The 22997-nt window shown below is 38.3% G+C and overlaps 1 protein-coding gene across 2 annotated transcripts in view; it reads left to right on the top strand.

Annotated features, from left to right (window-relative positions):
* cln3 (CLN3 lysosomal/endosomal transmembrane protein, battenin) overlaps positions 1-16113 on the top strand; it is a 36416-nt gene extending 20303 nt beyond the window's left edge. The window contains exons 10-15 of one of the 2 annotated variants that reach the window (XM_042504688.1): positions 50-102; positions 182-250; positions 452-507; positions 615-708; positions 10175-10315; positions 15991-16113. In XM_042504688.1, coding sequence (XP_042360622.1) covers positions 50-102; positions 182-250; positions 452-507; positions 615-708; positions 10175-10315; positions 15991-16107 — 530 coding nt within the window. In that variant the 3' untranslated portion in view covers positions 16108-16113. Of the gene's footprint in view, positions 1-49; positions 103-181; positions 251-451; positions 508-614; positions 709-10174; positions 10316-12597; positions 14784-15990 lie in introns of those variants that run through there. The other variant, XM_042504689.1, reaches the window with a different exon arrangement.
* Positions 16114-22997: the final 6884 nt, after the last annotated feature.

Genomic DNA, 22997 nt, shown 5'->3' with positions numbered 1-22997 from the left:
GATTCTTAATAACTACACAAGCCATGTGTGCCTCCCCTTAATTTAACAGAGGACGAGGCCAACGGAGCACTGACCTTCACAGAGAAACTTCATGTCATCAAAGTAAGTGCACTCTTCTTTTAACTATCAGCTTGGGGATTTGAGTGATTTAACTATGACTCCACTTGATTTCTTTGTGCAGGGCTTGCTGAGGTTTGTGTTTCCTCTGGGATTGGTATACTTTGCTGAGTACTTCATCAACCAAGGCTTGGTATGTTCTCTGGTGCCCTCTGGCACCACATTTATTTTACTGCATGGTGTTAAGCCAAACCCAGCTTCCTTGTTGAGTCGGTTGTAAAAATTGAATGAGATGTTATGTGTTGAGAAGACGTAAATATTGATTATTATTGTAGATATAGCAAGCTTTGTCATAATGTTGAGCCCAGATTAATATAGATGTTTCTTTATCCAGATGGAACTTCTGTATTTCCCCAAATTTTTCCTGTCCCATGCAGAGCAGTATCGCTGGTCAGTTAAGCTCATTAGAATATTCTTCTGAAGGAATTACTTTATTTAAATAGTGAGGACTTATAATTCAATTGAGTTATTACTTGTGTGTGTGTCGGTGTGCTCAGGTATCAGACCCTGTACCAAGTTGGTGTGTTGGTGTCCCGATCCTCCCTTTGCTGTGTGAAGATCAGGAAACTGTGGGCTCTCTCTTTGCTGCAGGTGAGAAATAGTCAGCAGACAAATTATTTTTTGCATGAAACACTATTTTGTATGTCCTTTTTACTTGTTTCTATGGAACCACACGACTTATTATCATCTTCAGCACAACCTATACCACAACATTTGTAAGAGTGTTTCAGTAATATACAATCGCTCAAAACATAATATTATTCCCTAACCTGCAATAGTAACAGGAACAGGATAACCCACAGAGATAAGTTTCAAAGCTTGGTTATTTCAAATTCCTGTTAAAGGGAGAGTGTGGATTTTTTAAATTAGGGCTGTATGAGGTACTTATCTACAGTCAGTATATGATATACAGAAGATTACAGTCTGAATAACACCTTTGAAGCTCAGCAATGAATTGCTTTGTATGAGGGTTTTCAGCAAAACATATTTTAGCCACAAAAATAAGCCTATCTAAAAATAAAAAATATCAATCTGAGTGGATGCTATACTGAGAATATTTTCACTACTTTACCTTGCCATCAGACAGCCTTTCTTTTGGCGCTACATTTTCTTAACCCTTTCACTGCGCTGTATTACACTGCAGGTCAGCTGTTTGGATCAGAAAGTGCTGTAATGCAATCAGCCTGGAACAACACTTAATTTTTCTAAAGATTTCTAAGAAATGAAAATAGCCTTGACTAGCTGCACTGAATAGAGTGGTGAAGGGATGACATTTTTTAATCCATATTATAATTGAAAGACTCAGAGAATCTGAAGAAATCTCTGCATGTTTGGGGAAGACTGAAAATCAACATTAAATTAAAGCTGCAAGCAGCGATGAACAGGCCCTCACAACCGACTGATGCGACTGTGTCTCTCAGAGAATGGGGAACACTCCACACAGCAGTGAATTAGTGTTTTCTCCATGTAGTGTTGAGGCTGGAGATGTCTGTTTTTTTTTGTTGTAGAATGGTGGTGCTATAACCAAATATTGACATGTAGATGTCTGCAGGCTGTGACACTTAAGCAGGATGTGAAGTTTGAGACAGATTGGACCATGCAAAGTCAAGTCAAGTCAAGTCAAGTCAAGTCAGTTTTATTTATAGAGCCCATTATCACAAGACATGGTTTGCCTCAGGGGGCTTTACAGTGTATGACATCCCTCTGCCCTTAGACCCTCACATCACCCAAGGAAAAACTCCCGAACAGGGGGAAAAAAAAAAAGGAAGAAACCTCAGGAAGAGCGGTAGAGGATGATGAGGGATCCCTCTTCCAGGACGGACAGACGAGCAATAGATGTCGCAAATAGCAAATGAAATACAATCATGGCAAAAAAGGAGAGAGAAAGAGAGAGTGGGAGAGAGGGGGAGAGAGGCACAGCAATAATAGAAACAGATGCATGTCATATTACAATAATGGTAGGTGTGAAATTAGTAATTGCACTCTATGATGATGTTGAGGGAGATGATAACAGTCTCATGCATATGTTGAAAAGGAGGTGTCCAAAGGGAAGATCACAGCATCGGCGCAACCAGGACCAGACCACAATCAGGGCGAGTGGGGGGCACAGTATCAGTACAGCCACAGCACAAGCACAACCAAAGGCAGGGTTGCAGCATCAGCACAGCTATCACCACAGTCAGGCACAGTCAAGGTTACAGCCAGGATCCAGGAAAACTAGGAAACAAGGGAGCAGGAATGCTCCAGAGAGGCAACAGGATTAGCGTAGTGCAATTCAACAGACCCAGGCTCTGTAATCGTGAGCCCCAGGTAGCGAGAGTACCACATGGCTAACACAGAGCTAAGCTAAGCTTGCAAATGGCAATGCAGTTAACAGACATGCATGATTTCCGATGGCGGCATTGAGAGAAGGAAAGGAGCTCAGCGTATCAGAGGAAGTCCCCCGGCAGGTTAAACCTATGTCAGCCTAACTATGGGCTGGTCCAGGCAGCCTGAGCCAGCCCTAATTATAAGCTTTATCAAAGAGGAAAGTCTTAAGTCTACCCTTAAAAGTTGAAACGGTGTCAGCCTTCCTGACCGAAAATAGAAGATGGTTCCATAGGAGATGAACGTGGTAGCTGAAGGCTCTGGTTCCTATCCTACTTTTGGAAATTTTGGGAACCACAAGTAACCCTGCGTTTTCAGATCGCAGTGATCTTGAGGGTTGGTAAGGAACTATGAGCTGCGACAGATAGGACAGAGCCTGACTATTTAGAGCTTTGTAAGTAAGGAGGAGGATTTTAAATTCAATCCTGGTTTTCACAGGGAGCCAGTGCAGAGAAGCTAAAACAGGAGAAATATGATCCCTTTTCTTGCTTCCCGTTAAAACACGAGCAGCAGCGTTCTGCACCAGTTGGAGAGACCTAAGAGATTTGTTGGGGCAACCAAATAATAGGGAATTACAGTAATCCAGCCTAGAGGTGACAAATGCATGTACTAATTTTTCAGCATCTGTTTGGGAAAGGATATGTCTAATTTTTGCGGTTACGCAAGTGAAAGAAAGCCGTCCTTGAGGTTTGTTTTATATGGGAGGCAAAGGATAAATCCTGGTCAAATAAAACTCCGAGGTTCCTTACAGTTGTGCTAGAGGCCAATTTAATGCCATCTAGAGAAATTACATCGTTGGAAAATTAGCTTCTGAGGTGTTTTGGGCCAAGAACAATAACTTCAGTTTTGTCTGAATTCAACATCAGGAAATTACGGCTCATCCAGGCTTTTACATCCTTAAGACATGTTTGAAGTCTAGATAGCTGATCAGTTTCATTTGGTTTCATAGATAGATATAATTGCGTATCATCAGCATAACAATGGAAATTTAAAGAATGTTTTCTAATTATGTTGCCTAGAGGAAACGTATATAAAGTGAAAAGGATTGGTCCAAGCACCGAACCTTGTGGCACTCCAAAGCAGACCTTTGTATGTGCGGAGGGTTGATCATTGACGTGAACAAATTGGGAACGATCTGATAAGTACGACTTAAACCAGGCTAGTGACGTTCCTTTAAGGCCAATGAGGTTTCAAGTCTGTGCAGTAAGATTTGATGGTCAATGGTGTCAAATGCAGCACTGAGATCTAATAGGATTAAAACAGAGACCAGACCTGTGTCAGAAGCGATAAATAAGTCTTTATTAATTTTTACCAGTGCCGTCTCTGTACTATGATGAACTCTGAAACCTGACTGAAAGTCCTTGAATAAACTGTTGTCTTGGAGAAAGTCACAGAGCTGATGAGCAACCACTCTCTCAAGGATTTTAGAAAAAAAGGGGAGATTAGATAGCCGTCTATAGTTAGCTAAAATCTCAGGATCGAGAGTGGGCTTCTTTAGAAGAGGTTTAATGACAGCTACTTTAAAAGACTGAGGTACATAGCCTGTTAATAAAGACGCGTTGATTATATCTAATAAAAAGTTGTCTAATAAAGGCAAAACTTCCTTAAGGAGCTTAGTTGGGATGGGGTCTAGCAGGCATGTTGATGGCTTAGATGCAGAAACCAAAGTATAGAGTTGATGAAGGTCAATGGGGGAGAAATGGTCCAGATAAATTTCAGGCCTTGCTGCCATATCCAGGCTATCTGAGTCCGGGGTCAGGTCAGTTGAGGGCAAGAGGTGATGGATTTTATCTTGAATAGTTATAATTTTATTATTAAAGAAATTCATAAAGTCGTCACTGCTTAGGGCCGAAGGAATACAAGGCTCTATGGAGCTGTGACTCTGAGTCAACCTGGCAACAGTGTTGAAAAGAAACCTGGGATTGTTTTTGTTTTCCTCAATTAATGATGAATAATAGTTTGCCCTGGCATGGCAGAGGGCCTTCTTATACACTTTAGGACTGTCCAGCCAGACTAAACGGGACTCTTCCAGTTTGGTAGAATGCCAATGTCTTTCAGATTTTCGCGATGTTTGTTTCAATTTGCGAATCTGGAGGTTAAACCATGGAGCTAATTTTCTTTGTTTCATTATTTTCTTCTTGAAGGGTGCAACAGTGTCGAGAGCTGATCGCAGTGAGCCAGTAGCATTATCGATGAAACAGTCAATTTGAGAATGACTTAAGTTAGTAGTAGTGTGCTCAGTCGTTGTAAGACATGGTAATGATGTCAAAGCAGAAGGAATTAGTTTCTTAAATTTAGCCACTGCTGAATCAGATAGACATCTAGAATAGTAGCTCTTACTAAAAGGCTTGTAGTCAAGTAATAAAAAATTAAAAGTTATTAAATAATGGTCTGACAGAGCAGGAATCTCAGGAAAGACTAACAAATCTGCAAAATCGATGCCGTATGCAAGGACTAGATCGAGGGTGTGATTGTAGCGGTGGGTGGGTTTATTTACACACTGACTGAAGCCTATTGAATCCAAAAGTGTGGAGAAAGCAGAACTAAGGCTATCACTATTATGTGAATGTTAAAATCCCCTACGATAATAATAAGTCAAAGACTATAATAAGTCAAATGACAGCAACTTCCTGTGTTATTATGGAATATTGAAATGGAGTAAGTAAATGACAGTATATTTCCCCCCGTCCCCTGATAATCTAAATAAGTCTAAATGTGTCTCTTGTTGCTTTTTAAATATAATGCCAATGAGAGGGTCCGAATAATCGCTAAATACGGATATTGTCGGCACGTTAATAGTCCTCTCCTCGTGTCACCCTGGGACCTGAGATCGTCTTGTACGTTTGCAGAATGATGAGGCCATTGTTTATTAACTTCACAGTATGTATTTCAATGTTGCTTACCGTGAAAACACTGACTGACTGCACCACGATCCACTGTTCTGCAACACTCTCTGTCACAAGGTGCTTGAGTGCTTAGAGTAGTTTGAAAATGGAATAAGAGTGCACTCTGCTGGACAAACTGTAGGCACAATTTCTAACCCACCAGCCATCATTTTCTGCATTATATGGTTGGTATAAAAAAATTTCTTATCAGCGATATTGGAAAAAATAAACGCTGATGCCAAAATGCTCCATTAAGTCTGTAAAAGGCTCGTATCGGCTGATAATATCAGTGAATTAAAAAATCAGTGGTCTCTACCAGAAATGGCAAAGATTCACCCAATAATTTCAATAAAATAAAAAATGATGGGCTTGGTTCCAAGAGGCTTTTTTGTAGGTCTTGGTATGTTACACATATCACGCAAGTTTCGTAGCTCTAGGTTAAACAATCCGCAGGGGGTGCTACGTTGAAAATTTCTAGGGGGCACTAAAGAGCCATTTTGACAGATCAATGCAAAAAATCATATCAACTATTATAGTTAGCCATTTCTGATGTTTCTAGCCATGTTTGCTGAGTTTTGGTGCATGCCTTGCCCCTCAAAAAGTGCTTCCAGTTTTATGGCAAATAATGCGTATCTTTGGCAACAGCGTTTGATGAAAACTCAAAAGTTTAATTTGAATAACGTTTGGTGTCAAAGGTCTTATGAAGGTAGCCATACAATTTGAAGTCAATCTGATGAAACCTCTAGGACAAGTTCTCAAGATTACAACCCCTGAAAATGGCCAAAAATACACCAAAATTACAACTTCAAATCTAAATGGCTGACTTCCTGTTGATTTTATGGTATGGCCCAAAGAGACTTTTTTGTAGCTACTGGGGTGTTGCACAGGCCTCCAAAGTTTCACAGCTCTAGGTAAAACGTGCTGCGGGGACTGCTTCAATGAAAATCAGTAGGGGGCGCAACTGATACATTTCCTCCCACCCACACACGGGACCATTAAAATATCAAATTTTTCACCAGACCTGATAAGTCTGCAAAGTTTCATGACTTTTTGAATATGATAAAGCCCTCAATTCAGCAATTCATTTGAAAGAAGAAGAAGAACACTAGATGGCAGTATGGCTCCATTACAAAAAGGGAATAAAACATGCTTTTACCTAACTCGTTCAAATTAAATGATAAAAGAATGGGAGTTGGTCCTACTTATTCATCAAAGCACAGAGACAAACTCTTACCTACAAAGAGAAAGATTAGGGAATTAAGTTAAACTTAACTCACAACCTTGGTCCAAGTGGTCATGTTAAATGCTGGAATGTAGAATGAGTTTACAACATGTCCTGCCTCTGTCATCTCAGCAGGGGGGAAGAGGACATGAGGGGGGAGAACATGTGTTTGTTTGTCAGTGTATGTGTGGACTGAGACAACAAAGAGAAAGAGAGAGAGAGGTAGACAAAGGATTAGATTTCAGAATGAGGATCATCATTTAATCTTGTGGGCCCTTCTGAAATTCTTGGTAGGAATGTTTTTCCAGTCCTCTATACCAAACTTCAGTCTTTGTGTCAAAGACAAGAGACAAACAATTGTTCTTGTAGGTCCGAATGGCCTCAGGAATTTATTTGGATGTCTTAACACCCTGGTGTGAACTGGAAGAGACCCCACGAAACTGTTATCTCTCATGGCATCTTGAGCAGGAAAGCCTCAAAGCCTGACACTTTTAGTGGCTTAAAAGCAGAACGTGTTTTGCAGATGTCCACAGAGGGTCTCAGTAAAGTTAATTAACAACCCTCTGTTGAATGCTTTGGGTTTGTAAAACAGTGTCTCTTGACGTGTCCCCCATTTGTACAGGGAAAGTTGAGCTCTGGAGTTCCTCAGAGGGCAAATGTAAAGACCACGCCAAGGCAGTCCACTACAGTCCGGATGTGAAGTTTATCAGAAGAAATCTGTAGGACAAATTCATTTTAGAACAGAGGCTAAAATTACAAAATATATGAAAATTTAAATTAAAATGGTGGACATCCTGTTGGGTTTAGGGCATGGCTCCAAGCGGCTTTTTTGGAAGTCTTAGTCTTATACATTTTTTTCCCAAGTTTCGTAGCTCTAGGATAAACGGTCTGTGGGGGCTGCTTTGTTGAAATATTCTAGGGGGTGCTCGAGAGTCATTTTGGCACATGAATGCAAAAAAAATCATATCAGATATCACAATTTAGGACTTTTGATGTCTGTTTTCGATTTGGTGAGTTTTCGTGCATGCCTTGTCCCTCAAAAAGGGATTCCTATTTTATGGCGAATAGTGCATTACCATGGCAACAACATTTGCTGAAAAGTCAGAAGTTTTTTTTCTCTCCATCATGAAGGCCGTATTCAGGCTGGATTTGAAGTTGCTCAGGTTAACTTCCTACAGGGGAAACATCAAAGTGTAAAAAAAGTAACTTCCGGTGACAATTAGGTGGCGCTATGACTGTGATTAAAAATTGCACAGCAGGTGTCTTCAGGCCTGGACTGTCATCAAATCTGTGAAATTTTGTGAAGATCTGACCATCTGTGACAGTTTTTGATGTCATGTTGCAACATCGAAATTCGCCATGGAACCTCCTTTACATGCACCTTATTATTATTATTATATTATTATTATACTTTATTCACCTATATACTGTATATACACAAATATTTAAATTATCTTTATTTTGATTTCTATTTTTTCTCTCCTTCTTACTTTCATCTTTACCTTATTGTTTGTCATGCTGCTCTGTGTGCCTTGAATTGCCCCCTGGGGACAAATGAAGTTTTTTGAATTTGAATTTGAATTTGAATGGAAAAACGAAAATGGACAATATTCATTTTACAACATCACCAACATGTTTATGATTTTTTTGGCACAGTTTTCAGATCAATCAAGTCAACCTTCTAGGAGCTGCACCTCTTAGTGTAAAACTTTGTCTTTTCTGTGCCAACAGGTGGCACTCTCACTATTGATTGAAATTGTCATATAGATGTGTTCAGGGCGGAACTCTTATCAAACATGTGGTGAAACAAGTTTGATGCAGATCCAATCATGTACAATTGAGTTAAAAACTACTTCCTGTTATGTGGCGAAACATGGCCTGGTAACGTCCACACCGTTACTCAAAAAGGCCATAATAGCCATGACCCTTTCATCCCCCATGCTAAGCTGCATCAGGTCTGACTTCTCTGGGCCCGAGCTCCTCTGGGTGGAACAGTGTGCTGTGGTCTGACGAGTCCACATTTCAAATTGGTTTTATGGTGTGGGGGTGTGTGATTGCCCATGGCATCATTAACTTGTACATCTGTAAAGGCACCAAAAATGCTGAAAGGCACATATAAGTTTTGGTGCAACATATGCTGCCATCCAAAAGTCTTTTTCAGAGATGTCCCTGCTTTTTCCAGCAAGACAGTAAGACACATTCTGCATGTGTTATAACAGCGTGGCTTTGTAGTAAAAGAGGGTTGGTAATAGACTGGCCTTCCTGCAGACTAGACCTGTCTTCCATTGAACTTATGTTGCGCATTATGTAGAACAAAATACAGCAATGGAGACCCCAGACTGTTAAGAAACAGAAATAATTTCACTTTCAATGCTTCAATAATCAGTGTGTTCAGTTCCCAAACACTTACTAAGTGTTGTGTTAAAAGAAAAGTTGATGTAACACAGTGACACTTGCTGCTGTGCTTTGGCTAAATATGTACAAATAAATGAACCACTTACCAAACAAGCAGTAGCACTGGCATCCTCTGATTCAGAAAAATTCTGAAGTTGTGTTCGAACCAAGTCCCACTTATGGCAGGCTTAAATATTTGGGTCCATGAGTATTCATTTACTGTTTACTTGTGCTCTGTCTGAGCCTTGTGTTTCCACAGAGGCTTTCCTCCTTTATTTCTTTTTTGGCCCATTCAGTCTAACTCCATAAAAGTTCTTCTTTACACTGTGGTTCACAAAGCTACCTGTTTGTCGGCACTGTCATAATAACTCATTATTTTTTAATTTTTTTTTTTTGCATTTGTTGTCTCTTCCATACACCACTAAAACTGAAACAGAAGAGTGAAAGTGTAATACAGTTTGTGGTACAGCTGCGCTTTTGCGTAGGAATATGTTATGTTGTTAAGAAATGGCACCCACCATCCACTCTATGTAATACACTGACTATAGGTATGTACCTCATATAGTCCTTCTCTGTTCAACAAGGCTGCAGATTGAGTGGGGTGGTAATAGAATCAAAATCCAAAGAAATATATTCATGTTGGTGTTTATAAAATCATGCAGATTAGCAAAGAATCCATCTTGGTGGCCTTTAAAGGGATAGTTCACCCAAAAATGAAAATTCAGTATTTATCTTCTTTCCCCCATGCGGATGGAAAGTTGGGTGAAGTTTTAGTTCACATCACACTGCCGAAGGTTCACAGAAAAAAGCGTGGCACTGATCTCCCAAACAATTGAAGCAAATGGTGACCAGGGTGCAAACGTTACAAAAATATAATAAAACGACAAACTGTCTCTATACTGTTCATCTGAAGTAATCCAAGTGTCCTGAAGCCCCCGCCTGCCAAGTAGTTAAAATGTCACTGATGCCATGTTTTTGTCCTTGTTTCACCATGTAGCTCCTAGCGTGGTAGCCTAGCTCCAAGTATGCGTGCTTGAGTAAGACCAACAGAAGTTTGCACATGTAAACGTGGCTCCCACACTTATGCTACAGTATTATCAAAATAATTAAACTATTAAGGTTCAACTTAAGACTGCAAGCCCATTATTTGTATCAAAGTGTCAATTAGAAGGCTCTCTGCTGTCTACAGGTGTTGAATGCAGTGCTGCTCCTGTTTGCAGTACATTACCAGTTCCTTCCCAGTGCCTGGCTGGTGTTTACGATTGTCCTTTATGAGGGTCTGCTGGGTGGAGCTGCATATGTCAACACCTTCTACTTCATCAGCAAGGAGGTTAGTTGTGTGTTACTTGGATTATCCATATGTCACTAAAATCAGCTGTCTGCTGTTAATGCAAACTAACACTTAGCCACTGTTAAGCTTTTATCATGGCAAGGTCAGCACATTAATTCCACTAGTACAACAAAGTCAAGCCAAACTTACCAATGCTGCTCTCAGTTTCTCTTCTCCAACAAAAATGCTGTTTTCATTTACTATTTTTTCCCAGCTTCTTCTACATTGCTGCTGTTGGGTTTTTTTTCTTTGCCTTTTTTACAGATTTTGCTTATTTATAGTAAAATTGCTAGTCCCACAATGCTGTATGTCAAATTTGTTGTTGGTAGAGTCAAAATCCAAAATAGTCTTTACATTTGACACTTTTTTTACATTATGCAAATTGGCAACAAAAAATGGTAGACTTGCATGACTTGCTGTAGAGCAAATTGAGTTGTATATGCGTGAAGAATTTTAAGTCATTTGGATTTACAGTGTGAGGGGTGTGACTCTTCCCAATTTGCATTTTTTAAGCATTGACCACAGTGTCACCATGTAGGTAGTCAATAGAGTTCATAATTAGGATTCCAGCAGTATACTAGATTCAAGGTATACGGAGGTACAAAAATTGATGATTATCATACCATGTACATTTGCTTATTTACAGTACTGGGGAAAAGAAACTGGACAGATAATCTCACCTTTATTTTAGTTATTTTTAAAAGCGAAACATTTTACAGATACTTTCAAGAAGAACTATTATATAACTTCTATTGAAGGAATAAAACCCTTGTTGAACCAAACAAAAAACTCCTGTTTTTATGCCTTTAAAGGTAATTCTATGTAATTCTGTAATATTGTGATACAGTAAAATCATGACATGTTCTGAGATGGTTATAGTACTGTGAAAATCTCATGCCATGGCAACTCTAAAATATTTGGGACACATTTAAATATAATTTTCAGTTATTGGGCCAAGTTTCAAGTTTATAGCTCATTCCATCTCATGAGAAATACATAAAATAGCAGGTAAATGACCGACAAAGAACAAGAACAACAACAAAAAAGCCTTAATATAGCCCAAGTGGCATACCCGCCCTTTAAAGCCCTTCTTAGCCTCCAGAAGAAAGTAGCTTAATCGCCCAGAATCAAAGCCTCAGGCATTAGGGAGCAGGTTGTGCCTCAAACAGCTAAGCAAAGTCACTTCAGTTTGTGTAATTCTTTCTAAAGAAGGAGGGAGATCAATCAAACACTTGTCCCACCATTACAATGTATGCAGTATTTTAATAACAGCACTTAAAGTCCTGCTATTTGCTGTCCCTTCATTGGAATTGATTGAAACTTGGTCTGTACGTTAAGACGTTAGTACCACATGTGCCAGCTGATTTTACTCAGGATTGCTCAAAGAAATCTGAAGTTATGGCCTATTTCCTTTTCAGCCCCTGCCTTATTTCATTGTACATGTTTGCATATGCTTCTTAGGTACTACTTTATGCATGCCTAATATTGACTGTGAATGTCAATGCTACGAATGCAGGTCTTCAGATTGTTTCAAATTGGTTCACAAAGTATTGTGATAATAATATGGTAATGTGGTGTTTGATTTATGCAAGCAGAAACAAGTCACTTTACTTTACTTTAAACAAAGTTTATACGCACTTCAAAGTATTTACATATAACAAGGGTAAGACTAGTAGTATTGTCTGTAAGGAACTGGAAATTGGTAAAGAACTGCCACAGCAGCAGTCCACTGCCTTCCCCTTCCCCTGCATCTGGAGGGTCGGCTACAGCCTGTACGCCTCTCCAGATCCCCCCTGTCAGGCGCAAGGCTCCCTTTTGCAAAGGCCAGGATCCTCGGGTGTTTGGCCCACTCAACACCCTCTGCCTTGTCCTCCATGGGCCCTGCCTAATACACCTCGACACGGCTGGCTCCCTTGTCTACCCGCCAGTCTGCCTGTAGAATCACTTGAGGAGGAGTCTAGTTTCATGCTTTCAAAAAACACCAATAATCACCAAAGATAAAATTTCAATTAGCTTGCAAAGCGACAAATGTAAATTAGCTGCTTATTTACTGGCGTACCTTCTATCTGGCAGCTAAAGTGCTAGCTGCCGATAGCTAATCGATTCAATTTGAAGGTAATGCTATTGTACGTTCAGAAACACTGTAACATTACCAGTATCAAACAGACTGCTAAGTATACAGGTAATGTAAAGCAGACCAAGTGTCTAGTTGAAATATTGTCGGAAACAGACCATAAAACATGCTATTTCCAGCTGTATTGTTTGTATTTTGTTCCTACCAGTGTGTCCGCCATGTTGTTTTACTGGCCGCCTCATTTGCTATGGTTACAAGCGTGCACGTGTATGAGGGGAGGGGCTTTGGAGGCAGTGCTGATGCACCGTGAAGAGGCGGAGGAGGAGGTACCTTCAGGCTGTACTCTTTCAAATTCGCTAGCACTAACATTAGCTCGGAAACCGGACTGGAAGAAGAGGACAATTTAAGCGCAGCAATACTGTCCAAGCTTAAAACGTCCAGGCGGGAGAATATGAAAAGCTGACGGCAATGACGTCAGCTATGACCTCCCTGGAGCATTCTGTGGAGAAAATGGGGGAAGCGTATGACCCACGCAGAGACTGAAATTAGCCAGGTGGCAGACGGACCCACCTGTTCCACTTGCCTGCTAAGCTACTTGCTGTGATGTGAGAGGCAACTCGAGGAAAGATGCAAAGAATTTGAAAACTACACAAGGAGGAACGATCTGCAAATCTATTGGGTCACTGAGGGCTCAGAGAAGGGGGACATGGTTCAGTGGACGGTGATCTTTCAGTGGGAGCTTTTGGATTTACCAGCAGACTTTCCTCTTCAGCTGGAACAAGCCTACAGGTGCCACCAGCAGAGACCAACGGACTCAAATGCCCCACGAGATCACTTCTTAGATTTGTTAAGCACCAGCATAAACAACAGGTGCTATCCAAAGCCTGGGGCATGAAAAATCTTCAGTACAAGGGAAAACGGATCTTCATGGATCACAACTACTCACCATTTCAAACGTTGTACCCAGCTAAACTGAAGGTTGATCTAGGGGAGGGTATGAAAACATACAAGTCAGCATGGATAGCAGCAGAGGGCCTTTTGCCTCTTGTGATCAAGATCTCCATCTCAGCAGAGGAAAAGCTGAACAGAGAATGAAACCGAATAGGCTGGATGAGAAGCAGCATGAGCGGCCCACTCAGTGCGGGGATGATAACGTGCAGCCTTATCCAAGATGCGGAGGCTCTACAGAAGGACGCTGCAGGGGCTGATTGAAAGGGGGAGAGTGGGTATGCTGTGTGGCACCCCTAAATTATCTGTGGTGAGTTTGTCTGATCATTGGGGGTCATTTTAATTCATACTTGTGACAGATAGGTATATTTTTGCAGCATATAAGTAGTGTCATACGTCATTGTAAGTAAAAGGAAATTTAAAGAAAAAGAAAAAAAGAAAAGAAAAAAGATCAGCGAGGGCCCTTTGCTTTTTGACATAGGTTTTGCTTAAAAGCTAGACTCGACTGGCTCTGTCAAGGTCATAGTTCAGACCTGGGGATTGGAAGCTTTATCTTACTTTGAAATGTTCTTTATTCACTGTTCTGTTCTTTGTTCATCACTGTTCTTTGTTAAAGTAGAGGAATGGTTAAGGCTAATGGTCATGACTTTTTGAATATGTTAAAGCCCTCAAAAAGGCAATTCATTTGAGAGAAAAATACTAAGCAAGCAGCAATGAATGCAACATAACATACCTTTTGGTGCTCAGGCCCCAATGATAATTATTCCTTCAGTTACAATAGGGTCCTTGCACCCTCCAGTGCTCGGGCCCTAATAAACGGACGGACTAATTACAATAGGGTCCTCGCACTGGTTAGTCCTTTTTTTTCCTTGTTTTTTTTTTCAAAAAGGAGAAAAGGAAAGAAAATTGTTACAGTGTAGGGCACTCAAAGCAATACAAAAATGTGCCATAAAAAATCAACATTTTGATTAGCGTTCTGTTGTTTGTAAATTCTGCAAATAGAATTGTTTGTAAATTGTTTTGCTTTATACTTTTGGCAAAGTGGATTGCAATGCCTTTCTTCTTTTTTTCTTAATATTCTCACACACAGGGTGTTCACAGGTGTAAATTTACCATTTTGCTAGCTCTGGCTCAACAGTTGTATGGTACATAACTCCTGATAAATTCACTGTTAAACTTAAAAAATAAAATTAATCGAGGGGAAAAAAGGTAAAAACAGGACATATTCAAGTGCAATTGAATTTGAAAGAAGTAACGACTAAAAGAGATTTATACAAAGAAATTCTTGTTTTATGTGTTTTGTACTCACTTAAAGAGAAATTGTATTTCTATATCAAAGAGGAAGCCAATATACACTGTATACAAACAATGAAAAAGGAAAGAAGAAAAATGTAACATGTAATATCCCTTTAAAGGAAGAACTGTCTTGGACATTTAAGAAAAGATCACTCAGTAACTGTCTATAGATTTGTTTATTACTATTATCACTACTACTATTTATCTTTTTCTAAAAATATATATATATTTTTGTTTATTGTTATATTTCTATTTTATTTTATTCTATTCTATTTATTTTTTTATAAAAATTTCCTGCTCCGTGTGTGTACCGGTGAAAATACTAAGCGATCTCTGACAGGCATGTATATCTCCTGTATGCATACACTGAATGTTTATTGAGAATGCCAATATAAAAAGTACATTACAACAAAAGAAAATAAAGACACCCAAACAGCCAGGTGTTTACTGTAGATCACAACATTGTCTTTGAACAATCTACCACACACACACACACACACACACACACACACACACACAAATGCAAAATCTCTCTCCCTGACTTGCCTTCTCTACATCAGAATCTTAATCACATATGGAAAGTGTTATTTTGTCCTCCTGATCTTTCCTTCCTGCCTGCCTGGGTCCAAAATTGTCTTGCTCCTACAGCTGGACATACCGGTGTTATGTAGATTAGCAGTGTAAGCAAGATGCTGAGGATAGCACAAAATGGTGATTGGCAGGGAGTCGGTCACACTATGGAAAGCTAAAATAAAAGGGTGGAGCTGGAAGACCCGCCTGCAGGTTCCTGCACAGCTACAACAGCAATGGAGAGAGAGTTGTGTGTAAGAGAAGGGCGCTGTATCAGCATTTCTCCACTGTTATACTGGATGTGAAAGGAAATACATCAAACATGCTCAGGCAACATCAGTGGCATTAACCAGATCTGCAAATCACTGGGATGAGGAAAAACAAACTCAAGCCCAGCTCCTTGTCCCCACTGCTTTCAAGAAGCCCCCAGACGATTTATCAGTCATTTGTTAAATGCCGCCTTTGTTACCTGCCACCATGGCTGGTGGCGGGAACTTGTTTCCAACTTTGGTTGGTGAAGTACTTGAAGACAAAAAATTTAAATCTGTCTCTAATATTTTGTCCAAAGGCTTTAAATATTAACATACAGAAGCCAGTTTTAATTGACACCTTTCTGACAGTATCAACAAACACTGCTGTTTTTTTAATTTTTATTTTAAAAAATGCCAGTAAATGTGTGTCTATGTGTGGTAATACATTTCCATTACACCCTGCTCTGTGTGCACCTGAGTTGCAGCCTTGAAGTAAATATGTGTGTTCATTCTGCCATCTGTGTTTTGTCCAACAGACTGAAGATAGACAGAGGGAGTTTGCCATGGCTGCTGCCAGTGTAGGGGACAGTCTGGGTATAGCTCTGGCTGGACTTACTGCTTTCCCTGTCCACAGATACTTCTGTTCCCTATGATTCAGCACACCCAACCAGCAGGGTGAAGAAGCAGGACGTGGGTGCATCCCTTTTGAAGGATTCCTTTGATCTAAATTGATTGAGAGACCATCTTCACTCCAACATAGAAATATTTATTCCACATATACTGTATTCACTGCCATCCAGATAGAGATGGACTATTTTACTGACCTGTCCTTTTTGCCTTGTTATGAGCAACCATGATCAAAGCTTGTTATCTCATGACACAAATAGTTTTCACCAGAACAGCGGGTAGAAACCATCTTAACTAAAAGGGAAAATCTGCCATCTTATGTGGATGTCCAATCAGCTACCATCTTGGTTCACGCTGGTTCGGACTACTGAGCTTCCATGTTTCCATTTTATCACCTGCATAGCAGGCTTCACTGTGTTTAAGTGGGCGTCAGTAGCTTGTGTAATACATCATGGTACATGTAGGTTACAACTGGCAGCAACAGTTTTTTTTGTCAATACAGCATGCACTGACTGAACATTCACAGAAGAGGTGGTGAATTTTCTATTTAATATTGTATATGGAGTTGCTTGTTTACAATATGTATAAAAAAAACTGTCAAAATTATTGTGCTTAACAATTTCATCCAGATAATCATCAAAATATGTTTAAAAAACTCTTAAAACCTACACTGAAAAGCACTTAAATTACTGGAATCACTTGACCTCAGAAACAAACATTTTCTGTCAAGTGGCAATCAGATATTTACGTAAACAGCCAGGGTTTTCAACTGTTTGAAATGGCGGGGAAATCTTTTTTTTTTTTTTTTTTTTTTCAAACTTCTTTTTATTGGGGTTTTACATTTTCCAAAACATACAAAAATAAAATATAAATGCATGGTTTCATACATAAACATTTTGGGACAATAAAAACAAAAAAAAAAGCAAAGTAATACTTATAATATATTGTTACATCCATTTTTTTTTTTCCATTCAGTCATTTTCTCCTACATGGGTCTTTCTTGTTAAAATAATCCATGAAAGGTTGCCATATAGAGTAAAACATGTGTTCTTTCTCCTTTAATGAGTATCTTATTTTTTCTAACTCCAAGTATTGCATTACATCATTTAGTAAAGCTGCATGGGTTGGGGGTTTTCTCTGTTTCCAATTAAGCAATATCAATCGCCTTGCTAATAATGTTACAAGGCGAATCATGTTATCTTGGTTAGTTGAGAGTCATACATTAATAGGTTTCACTCCAAACAATGCTAGTACGGGATCAGGTAAGATCTGTTTCTGTGAAACCTCAGATAGAGTTTGGAATATCCTATTCCAATAATTAACAATTTTGTGGGCACTTCCAGAACATATGTGCTAGAGAAGCTGGATCTTGTCCACATCTGTCACAGGATGGACTCACTGAAGAAAACATCTTAGAAAGTTTCAGTTTGGGACAGATGCAGTCTGTGTAATATCTTAAATTGCAGAAGTCCATGTCTTATGCATACAGATGAGGAGTGCACATTGTCCTGGGCTTTTGTCCATTGATTGTCTGAGATTTCCACACCCAGATCCTCCTGCCAGGCTTCTTTTAGATGATCCAGTGTAGCTGTACAGTCTATTTGAAACAGAGTGTCGTGTATTTTGGATATTGAACCCTTTTTTAAAGGGTCAGATTGGAGCAATGTTTCCATGATGGATTCAGGGGGTTCATGGAGAAAGGACGGAAATGTTTTCTTAACAAAGCTACGGATTTGTAAGTATTTGAAAAAATCTCTATTATGTAAATGAAATTTCTCCTGCAATTGTTGGAATGGGGGAAATATTTTTTAATATATAAATCTTTCAAGGTGTGTATCCCACTATGATACCATTGGATAAATGTTGGATTAACAAGAGATGGTCTGAGTGTATGATTATTAATCAGCGGTGTCAAAACGGAACCTTCCTTTAACCCAAAATGTTTTCTAATCCGAGACCAAATTTTTAATGAATGTGAAACTACTACATTTCCGACTTTTAAGTTAGAGATAGGTAGAGGTGAGTAGATCATTGCCTGTAGCGAAGACGGATGACAGCTATGATTTTCCATCCTTGACCAACCAACCCCCTGTGGTTGACATCAAAAAGACATAGATCTTAAATTACATGACCAGTAGTATAGTTGAAAGCATGGCATTCCCATCCCCCCCAGCCTTTTAGATCTTCGTAAAAACACTTTTCTAATTCTGGGAGTTTTACCATTCCAAATGTAATTGGAAATTAAAGATTCTAGTTTTTTTAAAAATGATTTATTTATAAGGATAGGGATACACTGAAGTAAAAATAAAAATTTAGGTAAGATATTCATTCTTATAATATTTATGCGTCCTGCTAATGAGATTGTGTTCTTAGCCCACCTTTTGAGATTATTTTCTGTTTCTTCGTAAAGTTTCGAAAAATTATGTTTGAAAAGATGCGAAAATTCCTGACTAATATTGATTCCAAGATATTTAAAATGATTAGAAATTGCAAATGGTAAGAACTGAAAGTATTTAAATTTTGTTTTGCTTCTGAATTGATGGGAAATAATATGCTCTTAGATAAATTCAGTTTGTAACCTGACACCGATCCGAATTTTTTAAGGAGTGTAATGATAGCTGGTATTGATATTTCAGGATCTTTGATGTACAGTAATAAATCATCCGCATATAAAGATACTTTGTGCTCTGTTCCTGCTCTTCTCACTCCTGAATATTCCTTTGCTGTTCGTAAAGAAATGGCCAAAGGCTCTATGGCTAGCGCAAACAATAGCGGAGATAAGGGGCAGCCCTGCCTAGTAGAGCAACTTAGAGGAAAAAATTCAGAACACACATTGTTTGTCCGTACTGAGGCCTGTGGTTGAGCATATAATAATTTTGTAAAGGCAATAAATTGAGGGCCGAATCCAAACCTTGACAGGGTCGAAAAGAGGTAGTCCCATTCGACCCTGTCAAAGGCCTTCTCTGCGTCTAAAGAAAGCAATATTTCTGAGGTTTTACAATCTGCAGTTTGTGTATAAATGATATTTAGCAATCTCCTAATGTTAAAAAACAATTGTCGGTTTTTTATGAATCCTGTCTGGTCTTGACAGATTACTGTTGGCAAAGTTGTTTCTAAGCGCAATGCAAGAATCTTAGCCAATATTTTGTAGTCCACGTTCAGCAAGCTTATGGGCCTATATGATCCTGGTTCTAAAGGGTCTTTATTTTGTTTATGAATTAAAGAAATGCTTGCCTGATAAAAAGTAGGTGGCAAGCAGCCCTTAGCAAGTGCTTCATTGAAAACTGCTAATAATATGGTGAAAGTTGACACTTAAAAGCTTTATAAAATTCAGAGGTATAACCATCAAGGCCAGGAGTTTTGGAATTTTGCATTTTATGTATTGCCTGTTCTATCTCTTCTTTTGTTATAGGTCTATCTAATTGTTCTCTATTATCTGGACTAATTGTTGGGATACTAATGTTTTCCAGAAAATTTTCTATCAGTGATTGATCACCCTTAGATTCTGATGTATATAATTTGGTGTAAAAGGTTTTAAAGGTGTCATTAATTTCTTTTGGATTTATAGTGATTTGTCCTGTATCGGTACGTATCTCAGTAATTGATCTTGATGCCGCTTGTTCTTTTATTTGATGTGCCAATATCCTGCCGGCTTTTTCTCCATGTTCATAATATTTGTGTTTTGTTTTAATCATACGTTTAGTTGTCTCTTTGGTATAAAGTAAACTAGATTCTGTTTGGAGTGCCAGCTTTCTTTTATGTAAATCTGCAGAGGGCAAGTTGAATACTGGTTATCAATATTTTTTATCTCATCAATTATTTTAGCCTCCTTTCCTTTTCGTTGTTTGCTTACTAAACTAGACCATGAAATTATATGCCCTCGAATATATGCTTTTAGTGCTTCCCATAACGTGGATCTCGAGGTTTCTGCGTTATCATTTATAGACAAATACAGATCTATTTGGTTTTTAATTCCCTCAACTGCTCTCTGATCAGAGAGTAAATTATTATTGAATCGCCAGGATTTTGGCATTTGCTTATTTCCAAAAGTTATTTGTAAGGTAATTGGGCCATGATCAGACAGTACTATTGCTTCATAACCACACTGTCTAACTCGTGGTAGAAGCTCACAGTCTGTTAAGAAGAAGTCTATCCTTGAGTAAGTATGGTGGACTGGAGAGAAATAGGAATACTGTCGACTGTTAGGGTGTAAAGCTCTCCATGGGTCTGTTAATTTGTATGTATTAATGAATGTCTGAATGTACTTAGCAGATTTGGAGATGATTGCTGGTTTACGTGATGATCTGTCCAAGTTAGGATCTAAGGTTAAATTGAAGCCCCCACCAATTATGAGCTGATGGGAGTCTAAATTTGGTAATACTGCGAAAAAAGATTTGATAAATTGTTCATCATCCACATTAGGAGCATATATATTTGCCAGTGTAATTGGATTATTGTAAAGAGTCCCTGTCACAATGACAAATCTGTCATGAGGATCTGAAATCGTTTTAGTTGCTATAAATGGTATAGTTTTTTTAATCAATATTGCTGTGCCTCTACTTTTCACATTGAAATTAGAATGAAATAACTATCCTATCCACTTGCAATTTAATCTCCTGTGATCCTGATTTTTTAAATGTGTTTCTTATAGGAAGCCAATGTCTGTTCCTAATCTTTTAAGGTGGGCTAATACATTATTACGTTTGATGACGCCATTAAGTCCTTTACAATTCCATGAAACAAACTGGACCAAATTTTGTGATACTGTTTTTACAGATTGATCATGTTTTCCTGCCATGACTTTTTTTGTAATCTAATAACAGACAGACCCATAGAATTATATTTTTCACATGACCTCCACTTAAAATAAATAAAAAAAAAAAATAAAAATAAAAAAAAAATCTGACAAAACAAACTAAAAAGGACCCCTTGAAACGTAACTTGAACCCCTCTCTATCTTTACCTGAACAAAAGACAAAGAGATAACCTAGAAAAAGAACAAGTTTCTGTCCACTTAAACTTCGAGAGGAAAGAGGACATTTGACTTACCACTAAGCTCCTTTTGAGCACTTATATTATTCCTTCTGGACCATATTATTCCTTCTTGAAACTGATAACTTAAAATTTTAGGCCTAGCATTTCGCATTTTTTTAAAATAGCAATAAAAAATGAAATTCAACTCCTTTCTCCCAAAATGTTTTGTAACATAAAATAAATAAAAATATAAATAAATTAGATGAATAAGTAAATAAATATTTAACTTAATTAACCATTCAAATTCAATAGGATTTGGTGGTGGTAAAGGGTAAAAAGGAGAGAAAAACCATTAAATAATAATAATAAAATCATAATATGTGTATAACTAACGTACAATCAGACCTGTCTGCCTAAGAGGCAGTTTTTAGAAACCTGTCTCATCAGTTCCAAGAAATCAATCTTTAACTTCACATGTCCTGAGTAAATATGTGTTTCACCTGATCTCCCTCAATTCAGGGTTTCTGGAAGCATCATCACCTCAGTTCTCAGCCACGGTCAGGTTGTTGGAGTTCAGGAATTTTTCAGCCTCTTGTGAATCAGTGAATGAGTGTCTGGATCCGTCAGTTGTTATCACCAGTCTAGCCAGGTAGAACAGGCTGTAAGGAATCCCAGCGTTGCGCAGCTGAAATGGCATATCTTTGAATAAGAAATGAGACAATGATTTATTAAGATCTTTTGGGTTCTTAAAAGGTTTTGCAGTCTCTTTTAACGTTGGTTGCCCAGCGGTTGCTTCAGAGCATGACCAGAAGCTTTGTTTCACTGACACTGTAAACACTCCCCAACATAATGACAGCCTGCAAATATAATATAGCACAAACATAATACAAATCTGCAGCTTTTGATGTAATAATCCCACGATTTCTTAGCAGTTGCCTACTACGAACAAAATATATAATTTTCTGCAAATGTTAAAGCTATTACATTTGCAGGGATTTGTTATGTTTGTGGGAAGGTTAAAATCTTAAGCTTTAAAAATTGTAATAACTGGTTCAGTCCACTGCCAGTCCACCTGCACCTCCACATGGTAGAACCATAGTATACTGTAAATGTAATTGCAGGAAAATATGAATTACCCTGTAGTAGGGAAATGCTATTACAATTGTGGAACTTTTATTATGTTGGGGGATTATTACATTAAAAGTACTACTGTAGTTTTGTATTACTTTTGTTTGCTATTACATTTGTGGACTGTTGTTACACTTGCAGTTGTTAGACATGTCTTTACATGAAAAGAAAGAGATGTGAGCTGTTTTTTTAATGTAATTCTGAATGAATAAAATCGCAGCTGTAATATAATGTTAACATTAATGTAATATTCAAATGATAAGCATTGTTTAGAAGATCTAAAATGCATTGTTAGGTTGAAAGGTTTTGCCCAAACACCTGTGTGACTTAGAAATGATGAGTTAAATTACCAAGCGTGGGAGGTGACAACAATAATATTTTATTTTAAAAAATGCATGTTCACTATCTATTTTCATGCAGCCATTTCACAAAATGCATACGCAATTATTAAAACATATGTTCAGTTTAAAAAAAATGGGTATGCAACATAGAAAGTGTGCACTAGTTTTAAAAAACAAAACCTTACTAATGTCACCTCAGTTTGGATGACATTGAACTTAAAGACTTTTATTTAAAGTAAATTTCCATATAGGTAAAGGGAAAATCAGATTCTGTCCTGTATTCACTTTAACTTTACCTCATGTTATTCATTAATCGTTTGCAAGCCTTTTATTTTCATTGCTTCATTTTGAATATTTCAAAGAAGTTATTGGCTTTTGATATGCACACATTTTATTTGCATGTTTCAGAGATTATTAAATCAGATTCTTTTGGACCCAATAAACTCATCCACATTTTGATAATCTTTTATTCT

Source organism: Plectropomus leopardus, chromosome 17 (assembly GCF_008729295.1).
Source record: "Plectropomus leopardus isolate mb chromosome 17, YSFRI_Pleo_2.0, whole genome shotgun sequence".
NCBI classification, from domain to species: domain Eukaryota; kingdom Metazoa; phylum Chordata; class Actinopteri; order Perciformes; family Serranidae; genus Plectropomus; species Plectropomus leopardus.
This window is presented reverse-complemented; position numbering and strand designations above follow the sequence as displayed.